At 47.4% G+C, this 17,056-nt stretch overlaps 1 protein-coding gene across 1 annotated transcript in view; it reads right to left on the reverse strand.

Moving 5' to 3' along the window:
* The window catches only part of shank2a (SH3 and multiple ankyrin repeat domains 2a), a gene marked incomplete at its 5' end in the record, with an annotated part of 142,634 nt that overhangs the window by 31,474 nt on the left and 94,104 nt on the right, over nt 1-17,056 (reverse strand). Inside the window, 3 exon segments of the mRNA XM_080458524.1 lie at nt 5,501-5,625; nt 12,034-12,116; nt 16,745-16,826. Coding sequence (XP_080314650.1) covers nt 5,501-5,625; nt 12,034-12,116; nt 16,745-16,826 — 290 coding nt within the window.

A 17,056-nucleotide genomic window follows, 5' to 3' on the forward strand; every position in this document is an offset into this window, starting at 1 on the left:
CGATTTGCAGCTTTTCTGGATCTCTGTGTTTAAAACTCGCTTTTTTATGATTATTTACAAGAGGAATAATCCAGTGAGGAAAATGTGTGTAATTTCAATGATCAGAATTAATATTTTCCCTTTAAATGTGATAGAAATTCGGACAATTGATCTTTAGAGTTTAATAAAGAGAGTTATTGGGTGAAAAACTTTCCATCTCCTCTTTCCTGTACTGGTTCATGTGGAGTAAATACTTCTTTATCTTTCAGAGAAAATAGGATGTTTTTTTTAACTGACCGAGGCAATGAGGTGGAGGGAGCAGTAGTTCATGCTGTGTGATGGATTTAACCTTTTCACAAGGTAATCTTTGTCTTTTCAGGTTAGTGAGGTTCCCTCAGAGAAAAGTCTGCAGCAGTAATCTCCTAGAAGGTTCTACTGGATCTGCTCGTCTTGAAAAGTCTCAAACTGCAGCAACTGAAAGCACACACACACACACACACACACACACACACACACACACACACACACACACACACACACACACCGTGAAAAACACTGAGAGGTAAAGTATGTCAACATTTCTTGTTTTGTAGTAACAATCAGCCTCAAACTGTGATGTTGTTCTGGAGCTCAGTCTGATTTAAATGTCAGCAGAAGTGATTTGCCCTGAAAGGACAGAAGACTTTCAGTCCATCAGCAGAGGACGACTGTGATGGCGAACAGCTCGGAGGCCCGGCGGGCTCAGCCGGGTTCTCCTGCCTTGGACTCTGATCCTGGACTGGAGCTGGACTGGAGCTTGTGGGCGTTGCAGTAGACCAACAGGAACACAGACATGACCACACAGTATTTGTTGTGCAGTGGTGACCTAATGGCTTGGGATTGGAAGGTTGCAAGTTCAATCCCCGCTGCTGACAGGTCTGTACTGGCTGTACTAAGACCCTCGACCATCGCCGGCTTAGTATTGATACTATTATAATTACACACGTCAATACATTCTGTGTTCGAGCCGCAGACTCACTGGTGACTCACTCTGTCAACCAGAGGAACCTTCAACTAAGACCAATCAGAAAACTACTGGGTAACAGTCAGAAAATTGCCAAACAACAGTCGGAAAACAACTGAGCAACAGTCAGGAAAATAACAGAAAAACAGACAACAGCCGGAAAACCACCAGGCAACAGTCATAAAACAACCGGACAACAGTCAGAAAACCACCGGGCAACAGTCAGACAACAGTCAGAAAGCTACTAGGCAACAGTGCGACAACAATCAGAAAGCTACTAGGCAACAGTGCGACAACAATCAGAAAGCTACTAGGCAACAGTGCGACAACAGTCAGAAAACCACCGGGCAACAGTCGGACAACAGTCGGAAAACTAACAGGCAACAGTTGGACAACTGTCAGAACACTACCAGGCAACAGTGCGACAACAGTCAGAAAACAAATGTGCAGTAGTCATAACACAACCGGACAACAGCCAGACAACAATTGCAAAGCAGTCAACAGCTAGCAGCTAGCTAGCAGCAGCAGCAGCAGCAGCAGGCTGATAAAAAGTGTTGATGTGGTTGTTGTTTGTCTCCTGGAGGTTTTCGGGAAAAACAATCAGAAACAACACAGACGTTTTCAGTTAAATTCGTCTGAATCACTTACGTGTTGAAAAGGATCTATATGATGATGAATTATTTCAATACAAAGTCAGACTCACAGCTTCCTGACAGATCAGCTTCAGTATCAGTGTTTGTTTTTATACCTTCAGCAGGAAGGATTTCAGTGAGTATCAACATTCACCTTCACCATAATGGTGAGAGTGTAGTGGTGAGAGTGTTGTGGTGAGAGTGTAGTGGTGAGAGTGTAATGGTGAGAGCGTAGTGGTGAGAATGTAGTGGTGAGAATGTAGTAGTGAGAGTGTTGTGATGAGAGTGTTGTGGTGACAATGTAGTGGTGAGAGTGTTGTGGTGAGAATGTAGTAGTGAGAGTGTTGTGGTGAGAGTGTAGTGGTGAGAGTGTTGTGGTGAGAGTGTAGTGGTGAGACTGTAGTGGTGAGAGTGTAGTGGTGAGAATGTAGTAGTGAGAGTGTAATGGTGAGAGTGTTGTGGTGAGAGTGTAGTGGTGAGACTGTAGTGGTGAGAGTGTTGTGGTGAGAGTGTTGTGGTGAGAGTGTAGTGGTGAGAGTGTTGTGATGGGAGTGTAGTGGTGAGAGTATAGTGGTGAGAATGTAGTGTTGAGAGTATAGTGGTGAGAGTGTTGTGGTGAGAGTGTTGTGGTGAGAGTATAGTGGTGAGAGTATAGTGGTGAGAGTGTTGTGGTGAGAGTGTTGTGATGAGAGTGTAGTGGTGAGAGTATAGTGGTGAGCATGTAGTGGTGAGAGTATAGTGGTGAGAGTGTTGTGGTGAGAGTGTAATGGTGAGAATGTAGTGGTGAGAGTGTAGTGGTGAGAGTGTTGTGGTGAGAGTGTAGTGGTGAGAATGTAGTGGTGAGAAAGTAGTAGTGAGAGTGTTGTGATGAGAGTGTTGTGGTGACAATGTAGTGGTGAGAGTGTTGTGGTGAGAGTGTAGTGGTGAGAATGTAGTGGTGAGAGTGTTGTGGTGAGAGTGTAATGGTGAGAGTGTTGTGGTGAGAATGTAGTGGTGAGAGTGTTGTGGTGAGAGTGTAGTGGTGAGAATGTAGTGGTGAGAAAGTAGTAGTGAGAGTGTTGTGATGAGAGTGTTGTGGTGACAATGTAGTGGTGAGAGTGTTGTGGTGAGAGTGTAGTGGTGAGAGTGTTGTGGTGAGAGTGTAGTGGTGAGAGTATAGTGGTGAGAATGTAGTGGTGAGAGTATAGTGGTGAGAGTGTAGTGGTGAGAGTATAGTGGTGAGAATGTAGTGGTGAGAGTATAGTGGTGAGAGTGTAGTGGTGAGAGTATAGTGGTGAGAATGTAGTGGTGAGAGTATAGTGGTGAGAGTGTTGTGGTGAGAGTGTAATGGTGAGAGTGTTGTGGTGAGAATGTAGTGGTGAGAGTGTAGTGGTGAGAGTGTTGTGATGAGAGTGTAGTGGTGAGAGTATAGTGGTGAGAGTGTAGTGGTGAGAGTATAGTGGTGAGAATGTAGTGGTGAGAGTATAGTGGTGAGAGTGTAGTGGTGAGAGTATAGTGGTGAGAATGTAGTGGTGAGAGTATAGTGGTGAGAGTGTAGTGGTGAGAGTATAGTGGTGAGAATGTAGTGGTGAGAGTGTTGTGGTGAGAGTGTAATGGTGAGAGTGTTGTGGTGAGAATGTAGTGGTGAGAGTGTAGTGGTGAGAGTGTTGTGATGAGAGTGTAGTGGTGAGAGTGTTGTGATGAGAGTGTAGTGGTGAGAGTATAGTGGTGAGAATGTAGTGGTGAGAGTGTAGTGGTGAGAGTGTTGTGATGAGAGTGTAGTGGTGAGAGTATAGTGGTGAGAGTGTAGTGGTGAGAGTATAGTGGTGAGAATGTAGTGGTGAGAGTATAGTGGTGAGAATGTAGTGGTGAGAGTGTAGTGGTGAGAGTATAGTGGTGAGAATGTAGTGGTGAGAGTGTAGTGGTGAGAGTATAGTGGTGAGAATGTAGTGGTGAGAGTATAGTGGTGAGAGTGTAGTGGTGAGAGTGTTGTAGTACGAATGCTGGTGAGCGTGACGCTGCCTCAGAGCAGAAACAGATGAAAGATTGATGCTCAGCTGAGCTTTAAATCATGCAGATGGATCTGAACGGCGTGACGGAGTCGCCCGTTCACGTTATGCATTAATTAGCTTTCTGAGCCGAGCTGAACTCTGAGCGCTTCATCCTGACCTGAATGTGGCTGAATAGCAGGAAACTCCTCCAACCGGCCAGGATCACATAGAAATATATCTGAACGAAGCTAATGCTCTGCTAATGCTCTGCTAAAGGCTTTCCAATCAAACAACACACGATTACCAGCTAAGTCACACCTACCTGGAGGCTGATTGGACTACATTTCCCAGAAACCCTCACTGTGGCGACAGTTTTCTCAATAAAGGTAATTTGTCATAATTTCACCGGCCTACCATTAAAAATGGTTCCTGTTCCAAATGTGTGCTGAGTTATGGAGTTTTTCCAATTCGGCCTTTTACATCACAACATTCAGAAATACTGAAAACAATGTAGTTAGCGTGCTATCATCCATCAACTGAGCACGTGCAGAACAACTAGTTACCACGGCTGTGGAGTGCAGGACCAGTAGCAGCTTTTCCCCCGTTTCCATGGAGACTAATCCTTTTCAAAAGGTGTGTTTTCAGTGGCTCTGAGAACCGTTGTCATGTAAACACAACCTGAAAGACTGTCACCTCTTTTCAGGTGTGAAGGTGAAACTAAACAGGAAGGTTTTCGGGAACCAGCCGAGCGATGCCGCTAGCCGCGGGAAGCTAACTGGCCGGGGGCTGTGCAGCCATGTTTCTGCAGGTTTGTAGGACGGTTAACGGAGTCTTCAGTGAGAAGAAGAAACGGGAGATGAGGAGACGAGTGATGAAGAGATACCGACACACTGTGCTCCTCATTTGATGCTCCATTTAGCAGAAACACAGAATGAACCAATCCCAGAGCGGCCAGGAGGAGGGGGAGGAAACAAAGTGCCCGCTCAAAATAGCCGCCGTGGCTGTTCCTCTCTTTTCCCTCCATCATGTGATGTGTAACACGCCGGCTGCATTATCACTGAAATTCCCACTGCAGCATTCACAAACATTTTCCTCTGGAGCTGCACAGGACCGCCAAGTCGCACGCCAGGCCGGGCCAGGCCAGGCCAGGCCACGCCACGCCACGCCACGCCAGGCCAGGCCAGGCCACGCCACGCCACGCCACGCCACGCCACGCCACGCCACGCCACGCCACGCCAGGCCAGGCCAGGCCAGGCCAGGCCAGGCCAGGCCAGGCCAGGCCAGGCCAGGCCAGGCCACGCCACGCCACGCCACGCCAGGCCAGGCCAGGCCAGGCCAGGCCAGGCCAGGCCAGGCCAGGCCACGCCACGCCACGCCACGCCACGCCACGCCACGCCACGCCACGCCACGCCACGCCACGCCACGCCACGCCAGGCCAGGCCAGGCCAGGCCAGGCCAGGCCACGCCACGCCACGCCACGCCACGCCACGCCACGCCAAGTTCGATTGTTATTACAGTGACTGTCAAAATAAAACTACCAAGTCCTAGGAGAAGATCGACAGTTGGATTGTTATTATGGTGACTGTCAAAATAAAAGTACCAAGTCCTAGGAGAAGATCGACTGGGAGTCATGACACCACGGAGGAAACTTTGTTGTTACTGTCACAGACGAAGGTTCTGATAAAGACTGAAGAGCAAGTTGAAGTCTCCTGACGATCTGGAGCGCCCCCTCCTGGTGGCAGAAACGGCCCAAAATTCCGAGCAGCAGGAAACCCTTCCAGAGGCTCCCCCCACAAGGACCAACCAGCAGCTGGAAGCACCAGCTCACAGTGTCCGCACTCCGCCAACTCGGACCGCAGCAGAAACACCAAAAGAAGAAGAAGAAGAAGAAGAAGAAGAAGATGACATGAACGTACCTCGATGAGGAAGTCGCCCGTCCTGAGCCCCGCCTGCCACGCCACTCCACCCTCGTCCACCGACTCCAAGTACTGCAGGGCAGGGAAGGCCGGGGTGGGGGTGAACTCCTCAATGGGGGTGTCCGCTGCGGGGCACGGGGGAGAGGGGGGTTAGTAAAGCAACTTTAGGACTTTCTGAGTTCCCAGTAGAGCCTCTCAACATCTGAGCAGCAAAACCTGATTCCAATCACTGCAGCCTCACAGAGCAGTTACTGTAAATATAGAGGAACTAGTTTGTACATCTAATCTGAGTTGGAGTCATGTAGTGTTAGCATTAGCAGTTAGCTCCCATTGATTCACTCATTAAATTCATTTGAAGATGCTCTATAATCAGGATGTTAGAGGAGGAAGATGCTCCATAATCTGATGTTAGAGGAGGAATATGTTCTATAATCTGATGTTAGAGGAGGAATATGCTTTATAATCTGGATGTTATAGAAGGAAGATGCTCTATAATCTGGATTTTAGAGGAGGAAGATGCTCTATAATCTGGATGTTAGAGGAGGAATATGCTCTATAATCTGGATGTTAGAGGAAGAAGATGCTCAATAATCTGGATGTTTGGGGAAGATGCTCTATAATCTGATGTTAGAGGAGGAAGATGCTCTATAATCTGGATGTTAGAGGAGGAAGATGTTCTATATTCTGATGTTATAGGAGGAATATGCTTCATAATCTGGATGTTAGAGGAGGAGGATGCTCTATAATTCCAGATTATAGAGCTTCTTCTTCCCACTAATTTAATGATTGTCTCAGGTGTTAGACTGACAGCTCAGCTAATGCTAATGCTAACATGACAATAATACAGTTATGTCTCCACTTTTAAAACAGTTTCTGCAAAATGTATAATCCTCATTGATATAAGTAAAGTGCTGACTCAGTAAAGTAGGACTGCAAATCTTCAATTCCAACACGTCTCTCACCGAAAGCTTTTTCAATATTATTCAACCCAAACAACAGAAACAGTGGAAACAAGGAGGAATGAAAAAAACTATGTGACATCTGAAACGTCTCCAAAACGTTTTGAGAAGGTTTAAACTTCTGCAACATCGTTTGACTGAACTGTCAGAAAAACATTCAAACCAAAATAGAACGGAGATAAAGACAAATTAGAGAAAGAAGCTTTTTCTTCATCAAACAACCACGAGAAGGAAACGTGTTTCTGAAGCTTCATCTCCAGTCAAACACAAGTTCCTGTTTTAGTTAACAAACCAGACCACTAGTAGGCGCTGTTGTTAGGTTCATTACTGAAAGCACACACACACACACACACACACACACACACACACACACACACACACACACACACACACACACACACACACACACACACACACACACACACACACACACACACACACACACGCAGCAGAGAACAGTGAGCTCTCTTTTGACTGGTGACTGTCAAAATAAAACCACAAAGTTGGATTGTTATTACAGTGACTGTCAAAATAAAACTACCTGTACATATTCCTGGGACTTTGTGGTTTTATTTTGACAGTCACCAGTCAAATGAGAGCTCATTGTTCTCAGCTGTGTGTGTGTGTGTGTGTGTGTGTGTGTGTGTGTGTGTGTGTGTGTGTGTGTGTGTGTGTGTGTGTGTGTGTGTGTGTGTGTGTGTGTGTGTGTGTGTGTGTGCTTTCAGTTCCAGAACAGCAGCGCCAACTAGAGGACCAACATGAAAACCACATCGTTTTCAGTGTTTCTGTTGTTTTCAAAATGTTGTTCAGTAAATATGAAACTTTTCTGAACCAAAAACAGAAAAACGCTGCGTTTTGACTTGAAAGGTTTGACCGGTAAAACACTTCCTGTGAGTCATCTGCTCGGTGGAGGACGAGTTGGAGCACGGAGGGGGATGATGGAGGGATGAAGGGGGTGATGGAGGCATGAAGAGGAGATTTGATTTCATTTGATTCAAATTCTTTATTTCCAACATGTAAAAAAACTAAACAAAACAAACAACAACAACAACAAAACAAGTTCCATAAACAATATAAAAGGGTCAACACCATATGTGTCCGTGTCTTTCACATGCAGGAAAGACGTACAGTACTTATTTAATCCTACCCCTTCACATCATGGCCCTTATCTTAATTTACAACAATATGTCTTCATCGCTCATAATACATGAAATCCTCCAATATACTATCACAGTGAGGACACGCGTCACTCCAGCAGCTCGGCAGTGTAAACAAACAATCCTCGTGTCGTCAACAAGAAGACTCTGAGTTTGAAACTGTAACTCTCCTCTTGAATCAGAACCTTTTTGTCTGTTGCAGAACAATTTTTGAATATTATCTGGTAATAAATGATTCTTTGCTTTATGAATTATTTGAAGTTTCAAACTCCACAAGATCCATAAATGTTCCCCAGTGCCAGCACTGTGTACAAGTCTTATTGCTCTTTGTTCCAGTACGACGAGTCTTTTCAGGGAACTTGCATAAGTATTTCCCCGTACTTCCACACAGTACGTTAGATAAGCTAGTATCAGTGAGTTGTACAGAGTATAATGAGATTTCTGGTCCAGCCAGTACGTAGCTTTGTCCGGACTGAGATGCTTCTGGAGATTTTGTTTTCAACTTGTTTTATTTGAGGTTTCCAGCAACTGTTGTCATCAATCAGTACGAAAACTGGTTTTGATTCATCATTTCTAGAGCTTCACCTAGAGCTTCACCTAGAGCTTCACCTAGAGCTTCACCTAGAGCTTCACCTAGAGCTTCACCCTCGGCCGGGCCGATAAATCGAAAAGTTACCGATACCGAAACTGACAAAAGTTACCGAAGTCATTTTGCCCATTTCGGTATATTCGGTGTTTACAAACGCTTGTGGCACCACTTACGCTGTGCAGCGTACGTTTCACACGCCTCGCTTACGATGACGTAGCAGGACGGTGCTTGTGCGCTGAGACTCACCAGATCTGGTCAGAGCACGTTCTAAGCTTCAGACCAGACTTTCAATCCTGTTGATTGTGTTAAAAAACTATTTGTGCACGATTTATGATCAATCACCATTTCTATCATTCTAAATTCGTAGCTCTATGTCTTCAATGTAGCTCTATGCTCCCCCCGCCCTCGCTGAATCACATGGCGCCGGCAGCCGGCCAATCGAAAAAAGAAAATGGCCGGCATATCAGGAAATAATGTTTTATTCAGGGAATTTCAGACGATAAACATGAAGCAGAGAACGACTTTACTCGTCTTTGATGGTCTGATTCATCGTCCTTGTAATCAGTGGGCGGAGTCACAGAGCTGCAGTAAGCCACGCCTCCATCGCCGGCAGAGCGAGGCATAGTGACCCGCTGTCCTCGGGGCTCCACGTGAAAAACTCCTTTTAACACAAAATATGTCACTTTTTTCATCGAACTGGAGAAATCCTGTGTTTTCAGGTGCAGGACAGACCGGAGCCCCGCTGCTCATTAGCTCATGCGCTGGTCTCCTGACAACTTGACTGTGGCCATTTTCCAGTCAGCTCTTTGTAATATCCAGATTTAGAATTTGTTCATAAGAGATTGTATTTTTAATACTTTGCGTTTGCAGGAAATGTAAGTTATTTTATGCTTTTAAATGTATTCAGTCGTTCTCATTGCAAGTCATCTGTGCTCATCAGCTCTTCAATAAGTCTTAACAACTAAAAGGACTTAATTTGTGTTTCCTTCATTTATTTTCAGACAGTGTAGTTTTACAGTCCTTTAACGTGGCAGGAAATAGGTCCAGGGGACTCATACTATCAATATAACTGCCACATCTAGTGGACAAACATTGTTTTGCGCAGTGAAGTCGTTATCGTCCATTTATTGTTGTGGAGGTGAACTGCTCAATGTTATGATATTGATTCGAGGACAACTACACCCTCTATCTGTCCTTTAGCCTGATTCTTTAGTTTACATTTTCCAAAAATCATCATTTTTGTTTTACTCAGATTTAATGACTGATTACAGATTAACTTATTTTTTTATCAAACCATAATTACATTTTTTTCAACTCTGTGGTGATTATTTCCAAAATGATGATCGAGGGATGAAGGGGGATGACGGGCAGGCGATGGAGAGATGAAGAGGGGACGAAGGGGGATGATGGAGAGATGAAGAAGGGATGACATGATGATTGTGTTTCTTTAGCTGTGACAGAGGAGGAGAAACGGAGGAGAAACGGAGGAGAAACGGGGCAAAGAGGGTGCAGGAGGAGAGGATGTGAGCTTATGTGACAGCTTGGTGTGTGTGTGTGTGTGTGTGTGTGTGTGTGTGTGTGTGTGTGTGTGTGTGTGTGTGTGTGTGTGTGTGTGTGTGTGTGTGTGTGTGTGTGTGTGTGTGTGTGTGTGTGAGAGAGGATGAGCTCGGCTGGGTCAGTCCCCCCGGGGTGACAGCAGTGTGTGTCAGAACATTCCTCTTGTTTTTCCAAATCCTCCTTTCCTCTGCCGCTCCACAACTTGAACAAACTAGAGTCACATCCACAGCAGCAGTGGAACGTAGACCAGAAGATCAACCAGAAGATCAACCAGCAGATCAACCAGCAGATCAACCAGCAGACCGACCAGAAGATCAACCAGCAGATCAACCAGCAGACCGACCAGAAGATCAACCAGAAGATCAACCAGAAGATCAACCAGCAGACTGACCAGCAGACTGACCAGAAGATCAACCAGCAGATCAACCAGCAGACCGACCTGCAGACCGACCAGCAGACTGACCAGCAGACCGACCAGAAGATCAACCAGCAGATCAACCAGCAGACCGACCTGCAGACCGACCAGCAGACTGACCAGCAGACCGACCAGCAGATCAACCAGCAGACCGACCAGAAGATCAACCAGCAGATCAACCAGCAGATGAACCAGCAGATCAACCAGCAGACCGACCAGAAGATCAACCAGCAGATCAACCAGCAGATCAACCAGCAGACCGACCAGCAGACTGACCAGCAGACTGACCAGCAGACTGACCAGCAGACCAACCAGCAGACCAACCAGCAGACCGACCAGCAGACTGACCAGCAGACCGACCAGCAGACCAACCAGCAGACCGACCAGCAGACTGACCAGCAGACCGACCAGCAGACTGACCAGCAGACCGACCAGCAGACCAACCAGCAGACCGACCAGCAGACTGACCAGCAGACCAACCAGCAGACCGACCAGCAGACTGACCAGCAGACCGACCAGCAGACCAACCAGCAGACCGACCAGCAGACTGACCAGTAGACCGACCAGCAGACCGACCAGCAGACTGACCAGCAGACTGACCAGCAGACCGACCAGCAGCCCGACTAGCGGTGATGGAACATAGACCAACCAGCAGACCAACCAGCAGACCGACCAGCAGACCAACCAGCAGACCGACCAGCAGACTGCCCAGATGACTGACCAGCAGACCGACCAGCAGACCGACCAGCAGACTGCCCAGATGACTGACCAGCAGACCAACCAGCAGACCGACCAGCAGACTGCCCAGATGACTGACCAGCAGACCGACCAGCAGCCCGACTAGCGGTGATGGAACATAGACCAACCAGCAGACCAACCAGCAGACTGATCAGTAGACCGACCAGCAGTAGTGGAACGCAGACCGACAAGCGGTGGTTTATAACACAGCGACTCGTCAGAGAAGCAGCAGTTCCAAACAGCTATTTTTAGAGCCAAACGCAAATCAGCCTGCCTGGAAGGCCGCTAGGATCAAAAAAAGGAAGGAAGACAGGGGCAAGAAGGCAGGTAGCCAGGGGCAAGAGGGCAGGAAGACAGGGGCAAGAAGGCAGGAAGACAGGGGCAAGAAGGCAGGAAGGCAGGGATAAGAAGGCAGGTAGCCAGGGGCAAGAAAGCAAGAATACAGGGGCAAAAGGGCAGGTAGGCATAGGCCAGAAAGCAGGAAGACAGGGGCAAAAAGGCAGGAAGCCAGGGGCAAGAAGGCAGGAAGCCAGGGGCAAAAAGGCAGGAAGGCAGAGGCAAGAGGGCAGATGCTGCAGAGGCAGGTGGAAAACACAGTCGGATGAAGAAGTGATGTCATATTACAGATGTTCTGCATGAGGATAACACACACACACACACACACACACACACACACACACACACACACACACACACACACACACACACACACACACACACACACACACACACACACACACACACACACACACACACACACACACACACACACTGCATCAGGTGAGATCAAAGTTGCTCTCAGATGTTTTTCCTGCAGAACTTATGGGTGATGTGTGTGTGTGTGTGTGTGTGTGGGGGGGGGGGGGGGGGGGGGGGGGGGGGGCGTGCTTAAGTCCATGCCTCCGTCACGCAGTCGCCTCTGAAAGAAGCTCCGACACAAAAACAACAAACTGTCCATGCAGATGCCTCCTCCTGCACATGTGAGGCAGAGACGTCAGTGATGGAGGAAGAAGGTGTGTGTGTGTGTGTGTGTGTGTGTGTGTGTGTGTTGTGTGTGTGTGTGTGTGTGTGTGTGTGTGTGTGTGTGTGTGTGTGTGTGTGTGTGTGTCCCGTCCTACCTTTGGCCCCCCGCAGGACGAAGCCGAAGCCCTCATTCTCCTTCTTCTGGAGCAGCACGGTCTTCTCGTCCACCACGCAGTCACTGTGGAGGAGATGACGAGCAGAGCGGCCGTTAGCGCAGCCCATCATCCGCAGCATGGCCACGGACGCCCTGCCCGAGTGGAGGTTCATGCTGGAGGAGAGCTACCCGGCCAGGGCAGGGCAGGGCAGGGCAGGGCGACCCCGACCCCGACCCCACCCCACCTCCTCCTCCTCTGGCCGGCCTCTGGCTGGATCAGACGGGAGGACAGCGGCCCGGGCAGCGCGGCCGCAGCATCTCCACCGAGCCCCGAGATTTAAAAAAAAAAAAAAAAAAAAGACAAGTCACAGGGAAGACGTCGACGGAGACGCGACTCGCTGCGGTTCCCTTCCCGCAGCGGCCGCAATCTGCGTGCAAAGACGCACCGCGCGGTCACCGCGCGTCCGAGCGGCGGAGCGGCACAGGCGGCATCAGGGTGCCAAGAGCGGCTAATGGATCATGATGAGGCAGGGAGGGAAGGCTGGAGCTCCGGAGAGAGAGAGAGAGAGAGAGAGAGAGAGAGAGAGAGAGAGAGAGAGAGAGAGAGAGAGAGAGAGACGGAGACAGAGAGAGATGGATGGAGAGAGAGAGAGAGAGAGAGGGAGAGAGAGACAGACAGACAGACAGAGAGAGAGAGAGAGAGAGCGCGGCCGACGTCAAGGTGCGCTTGTGCGTCCCGCAGCGTGCGTCGACAGCCACGGAGGCGCGCTGGAGTGTGTGTGTGTGTGTGTGTGTGTGTGTGTGTGTGTGTGTGTGTGTGTGTGTGTGTGTGTGTGTGTGTGTGTGTGTGTGTGTGTGTGTGTGTGTGTGTGAGTGTGCCCTCGCGCGGGCTTTGGGAGCGAGCCGAGCTGCAGCTGCTCAGTTCACACACATTTCTGTCCTCATTCATAAATTCATGATTTTGTGGGAAACCTGAATTATAAACACTCTACATGAAAGTAATCAGAGTATTCGAGCAGTAATTTTCAGTTGGAAGTTGTACTTCAAGATATTTTCCAGCGGTTTTAACAAAACCTTAAACATTTAAATATCAGATTCTTGATATGGTTGTGAACCTTTTTATCACTGTATTGACCTGTGATTTAAATCCAATAATTCAGAGTTTGACCTTACACCTACAGAATTAAAAAGACTGACGGTCTCCAACGTCATCAGGAGATTCACAACCTGAGGCCCTGGACCCTCAGCAGGGTCACTATCAGGGATAGAATTCTACTTTAAAATTCATCACTCTTTAAGGTCTCTGACAGATATTTTTTTTGGTTTATTTAAAACTCAACAGGAAGTGAATGTGATTTCACTTCCTGCTTGGGTTCGGCGCGTTTTTCCGTGAAAGAATTAAATGCAATAGTCCAAGGTTCCTCTGAGAAACAAACAGATCAGCTCTTCTTTTAACAGACTTTTAATTTCCTGTCAAAGGTCACACTGCGTGCTAGCGCGTCATTCTAACACAGTGTTAGCTGTTCAGGAGTAACTGCACTGATGAAGACATGGATGAAGAGCAGCATGTTACCATGGACACGTGTCCGGACGGACGTGAAGACGCCTCCACCGAGACAATGAGGGTTAAAGTGGTTTGAAAACTGAACATCCAGGGAACGCTGCTCTCTGGCTTCAACACGGCAACAAGTGCCAGTGACAACGCAAAACTTTCATTGCATTTTGGGTCGGTTTACACAACAACGGAGCTTGGGGACAATGAAAACACGACTTTTCAAAAACACTCCGGCTCTGTCCGGTTTCTGGTCCTGGTCACCACGTTGGTACTAACTAGTATTTCTGCACATGCTCAGTAGAGCCAATCAGAACAAAGTTTCCTCCATGATGTCATGACTCCCAGTCTACATTCTCTTGGACTTGGTACTTTTATTTTGAAAGTCACCGTAATAACAATCCAACTTAGAAGTTTTATTTGAACAGTCACCATAAAAACAATCCAATTTGGTAGTTTTACTTTGACAGTCACCATAATAACAATCCAACTTGGCGGTCTATCCACTAGAATGTCCGTGTTCTACCAGTGTTAATGTTTGGAGCTCATTGTTCTCTGCTGTGTGTGTGTGCTTTCATTACTAAAACTAACAACAGCTCCGCCTAGTGCAAAAGTCATGTATAAACATGTTAGTGTCAGGTGTAAACATGTTAGTGTCATGTATAAACAGGTTAGTGTCAGGTGTAAACATGTTAAAGTCATGTATAAACATGTTAATGTCAGGCGTAAACACGTTAAAGTCATGTATAAACAGGTTAGTGTCAGGTGTAAACATGTTAAAGTCATGTATAAACATGTTAATGTCAGGCGTAAACATGTTAAAGTCATGTATAAACAGGTTAGTGTCAGGTGTAAACATGTTAGTGTCATGTATAAACAGGTTAGTGTCAAGTGTAAACATGTTAAAGTCATGTATAAACAGGTTAGTGTCAGGTGTAAACATGTTAAAGTCATGTATAAACATGTTAGTGTCAAGTGTAAACATGTTAATGTCAGGCGTAAACATGTTAAAGTCATGTATAAACAGGTTAGTGTCAGGTGTAAACATGTTAAAGTCATGTATAAACATGTTAATGTCATGTATAAACATGTTAATGTCAGGCATAAACATGTTAAAGTCATGTATAAACAGGTTAGTGTCAGGTGTAAACATGTTAATGTCAGGTGTAAACATGTTAACCCTGATCCATCAGAGTGGAGCCCCTTGTTGTGAGTGCTGGTGCCCCCAGACAGCTTCTACCAGAACCAGCAGAACCTCTGCAACAGTTTGACCATGTCTGCTGGACCAGACCTCCCGGATCCCCTCTGATAGATCTGGAACCCTGCAGAGCCGGGCCACTACACTGCTTCTACCATCGACATCACTTCCTGTCTGATATGTCCGGGCCACTGACAGAGGTACTTCACCTGTAGTGCTCCTAATGTTCTGGCTGATAGGTGTATACTGGGAACATTCCACCTGTAGTGATGAGTGAGGAGAGACGTGGTCTCCCTCTGCTCACACACACACACACACACACACACACACACACACACACACACACACACACACACACACACACACACACACACACACACACACACACACACACACACACACACACACACACACACACACACACACACACACACACACACACACACAGGGACGAGCGAAGGAAGGAGAAGAGAGAAGAGCCACTGCATCCTCGGTGCTGTTCCCTTAGCAACACAGTCTGTCTACAGAGGTGGAAGGAGGCGCACACACAGACACACACACACGCACGCACGCACGCACGCACGCACGCACGCACGCACGCACGCACGCACACACACAGATTCAGATCTCAACTTTCCTCCAGGAAACAGACTTCAGGCTGCAGGTAGAGTCTCAAACTGCAGTTTACTGACCTGAAGGACCGTTTACATTCAAGTTTTCAGTGAAAAATCTAAAACTTTTGTCGTGTTTGGGCGTCTGCTTACACTGCAATTTTGCATCGAGCCACTGAAAACGATTTTGACTTAAAATGTTATCATGGAAACGGAGTGTCAGTCATCATTTGATGTAATCAGAGTAAAATCGGACATTAGTTGGCTTTGCTCCGTCTCTCTTCAGGATTAATCTGCTGCTCCGTTAACTTCCCCGAGCAGCAGGATTCCTGCGGCCTCATGCAGGATTCATCATCTCAAAAACAAACATTAATCTTTAAACTGTGCGGAGAGACTCCATCAGAGTGCTTTCCAAAACCGCCACAGTCCTGACGTACTTTGTTGGTTTGACGAAGTACCGGACGGAGGAGCTTCACCTTGTCCCAGATCTGAAGCAGCTTCCAGCAGGTTCTCTGAGTCCTGCAGAGTAATCAGAGTACTGCCACCTTCACAGACGACAAGTACCACAACAGACAGCTGCTGCATTCACACGCTTCAGTATTTTTAGGAAGGAGTTACTCATGTGCAGCACTCGCCAATCCAGCAATCTGGAATTCAAACAGCGACTGAATCAGAGTCCGGAGAACGTCATGGTCTTCACACTGAAATCTGCTCGCTGGCAAAGTCTAGACCAAACCAAATAATCCAGGAGAACCATATGATCCAGACAGAAACCAAATAATCCAGAGAAAAACAAATAATTTCGAGAAAAAACAAATAATGCAGAGAAAAACTAAATAAACTGGAGAAACTGAATAACCGTCCTTCTAACAGATTGATGAACTAATGAGAAGAAGCAGAAACAAACCAGCCAAGATAATCTACTAAAAGATAATCCACCAAAAGATAATCTAAAAACTTTTCTTAGAAAGAATCTTTCCACCGCCGGAGCGAAGATAAAAAGTGGATCAGAACACCGGTGTCGTGTAAACAGACCCCCCAGAAGTGAAGGAAGTTTTGAGGATACGCTCATAGTCATTGACATGTTAACGCGGCCTAAACATGCTAATGCTAATCACAGCTATCGTGGAAACAAGCTAATGCTAAAGTTGATGCTACTTCCAGTTGGCAATGTTTCATGTTGCTGCCATGAGGAGTTAGTTCAGATTAACAAGGCTCCTCCTCCACTAATCTGGAATTTAGCATCACATGGAGGCGCTAATGCTAATGCTAACAGTGCGTGTGTGTGTGTGTGTGTGTGTGTGTGTGTGTGTGTGTGTGTGTGTGTGTGTGTGTGTGTGTGTGTTCTCACCTGGAGGCGTCGAAGCTGTCGTAGGAGCCCACAGTATAATGTCTGAACAGCTTCCTCCGGTCGGCCCGGTCCGCTCGGGAGTCTGCAGAACCAGAGCGCAGGAGGATCAGCACCAGGAGTAGGAGAGCCCACTGCACCCCGACCTAGACCCTGGGGGTCAGGGTCAGGGTCACTGTCAGGCGCCAGGTTCAGGGTCAGTGTCAGTGTCAGGGGTCAGGGTCACTGTCAGGGTCAGGGGCCAGGGTCACTGTCACTGTCAGGCTCCAGGGTCAAGGTCAGGGTCACTGTCAGGGGTCAGGATCAGGGTCGCTG

The sequence above is a fragment of the Lipophrys pholis genome, assembly GCF_963383615.2.
Source record: "Lipophrys pholis genome assembly, chromosome: 2".
NCBI lineage: Eukaryota > Metazoa > Chordata > Actinopteri > Blenniiformes > Blenniidae > Lipophrys > Lipophrys pholis.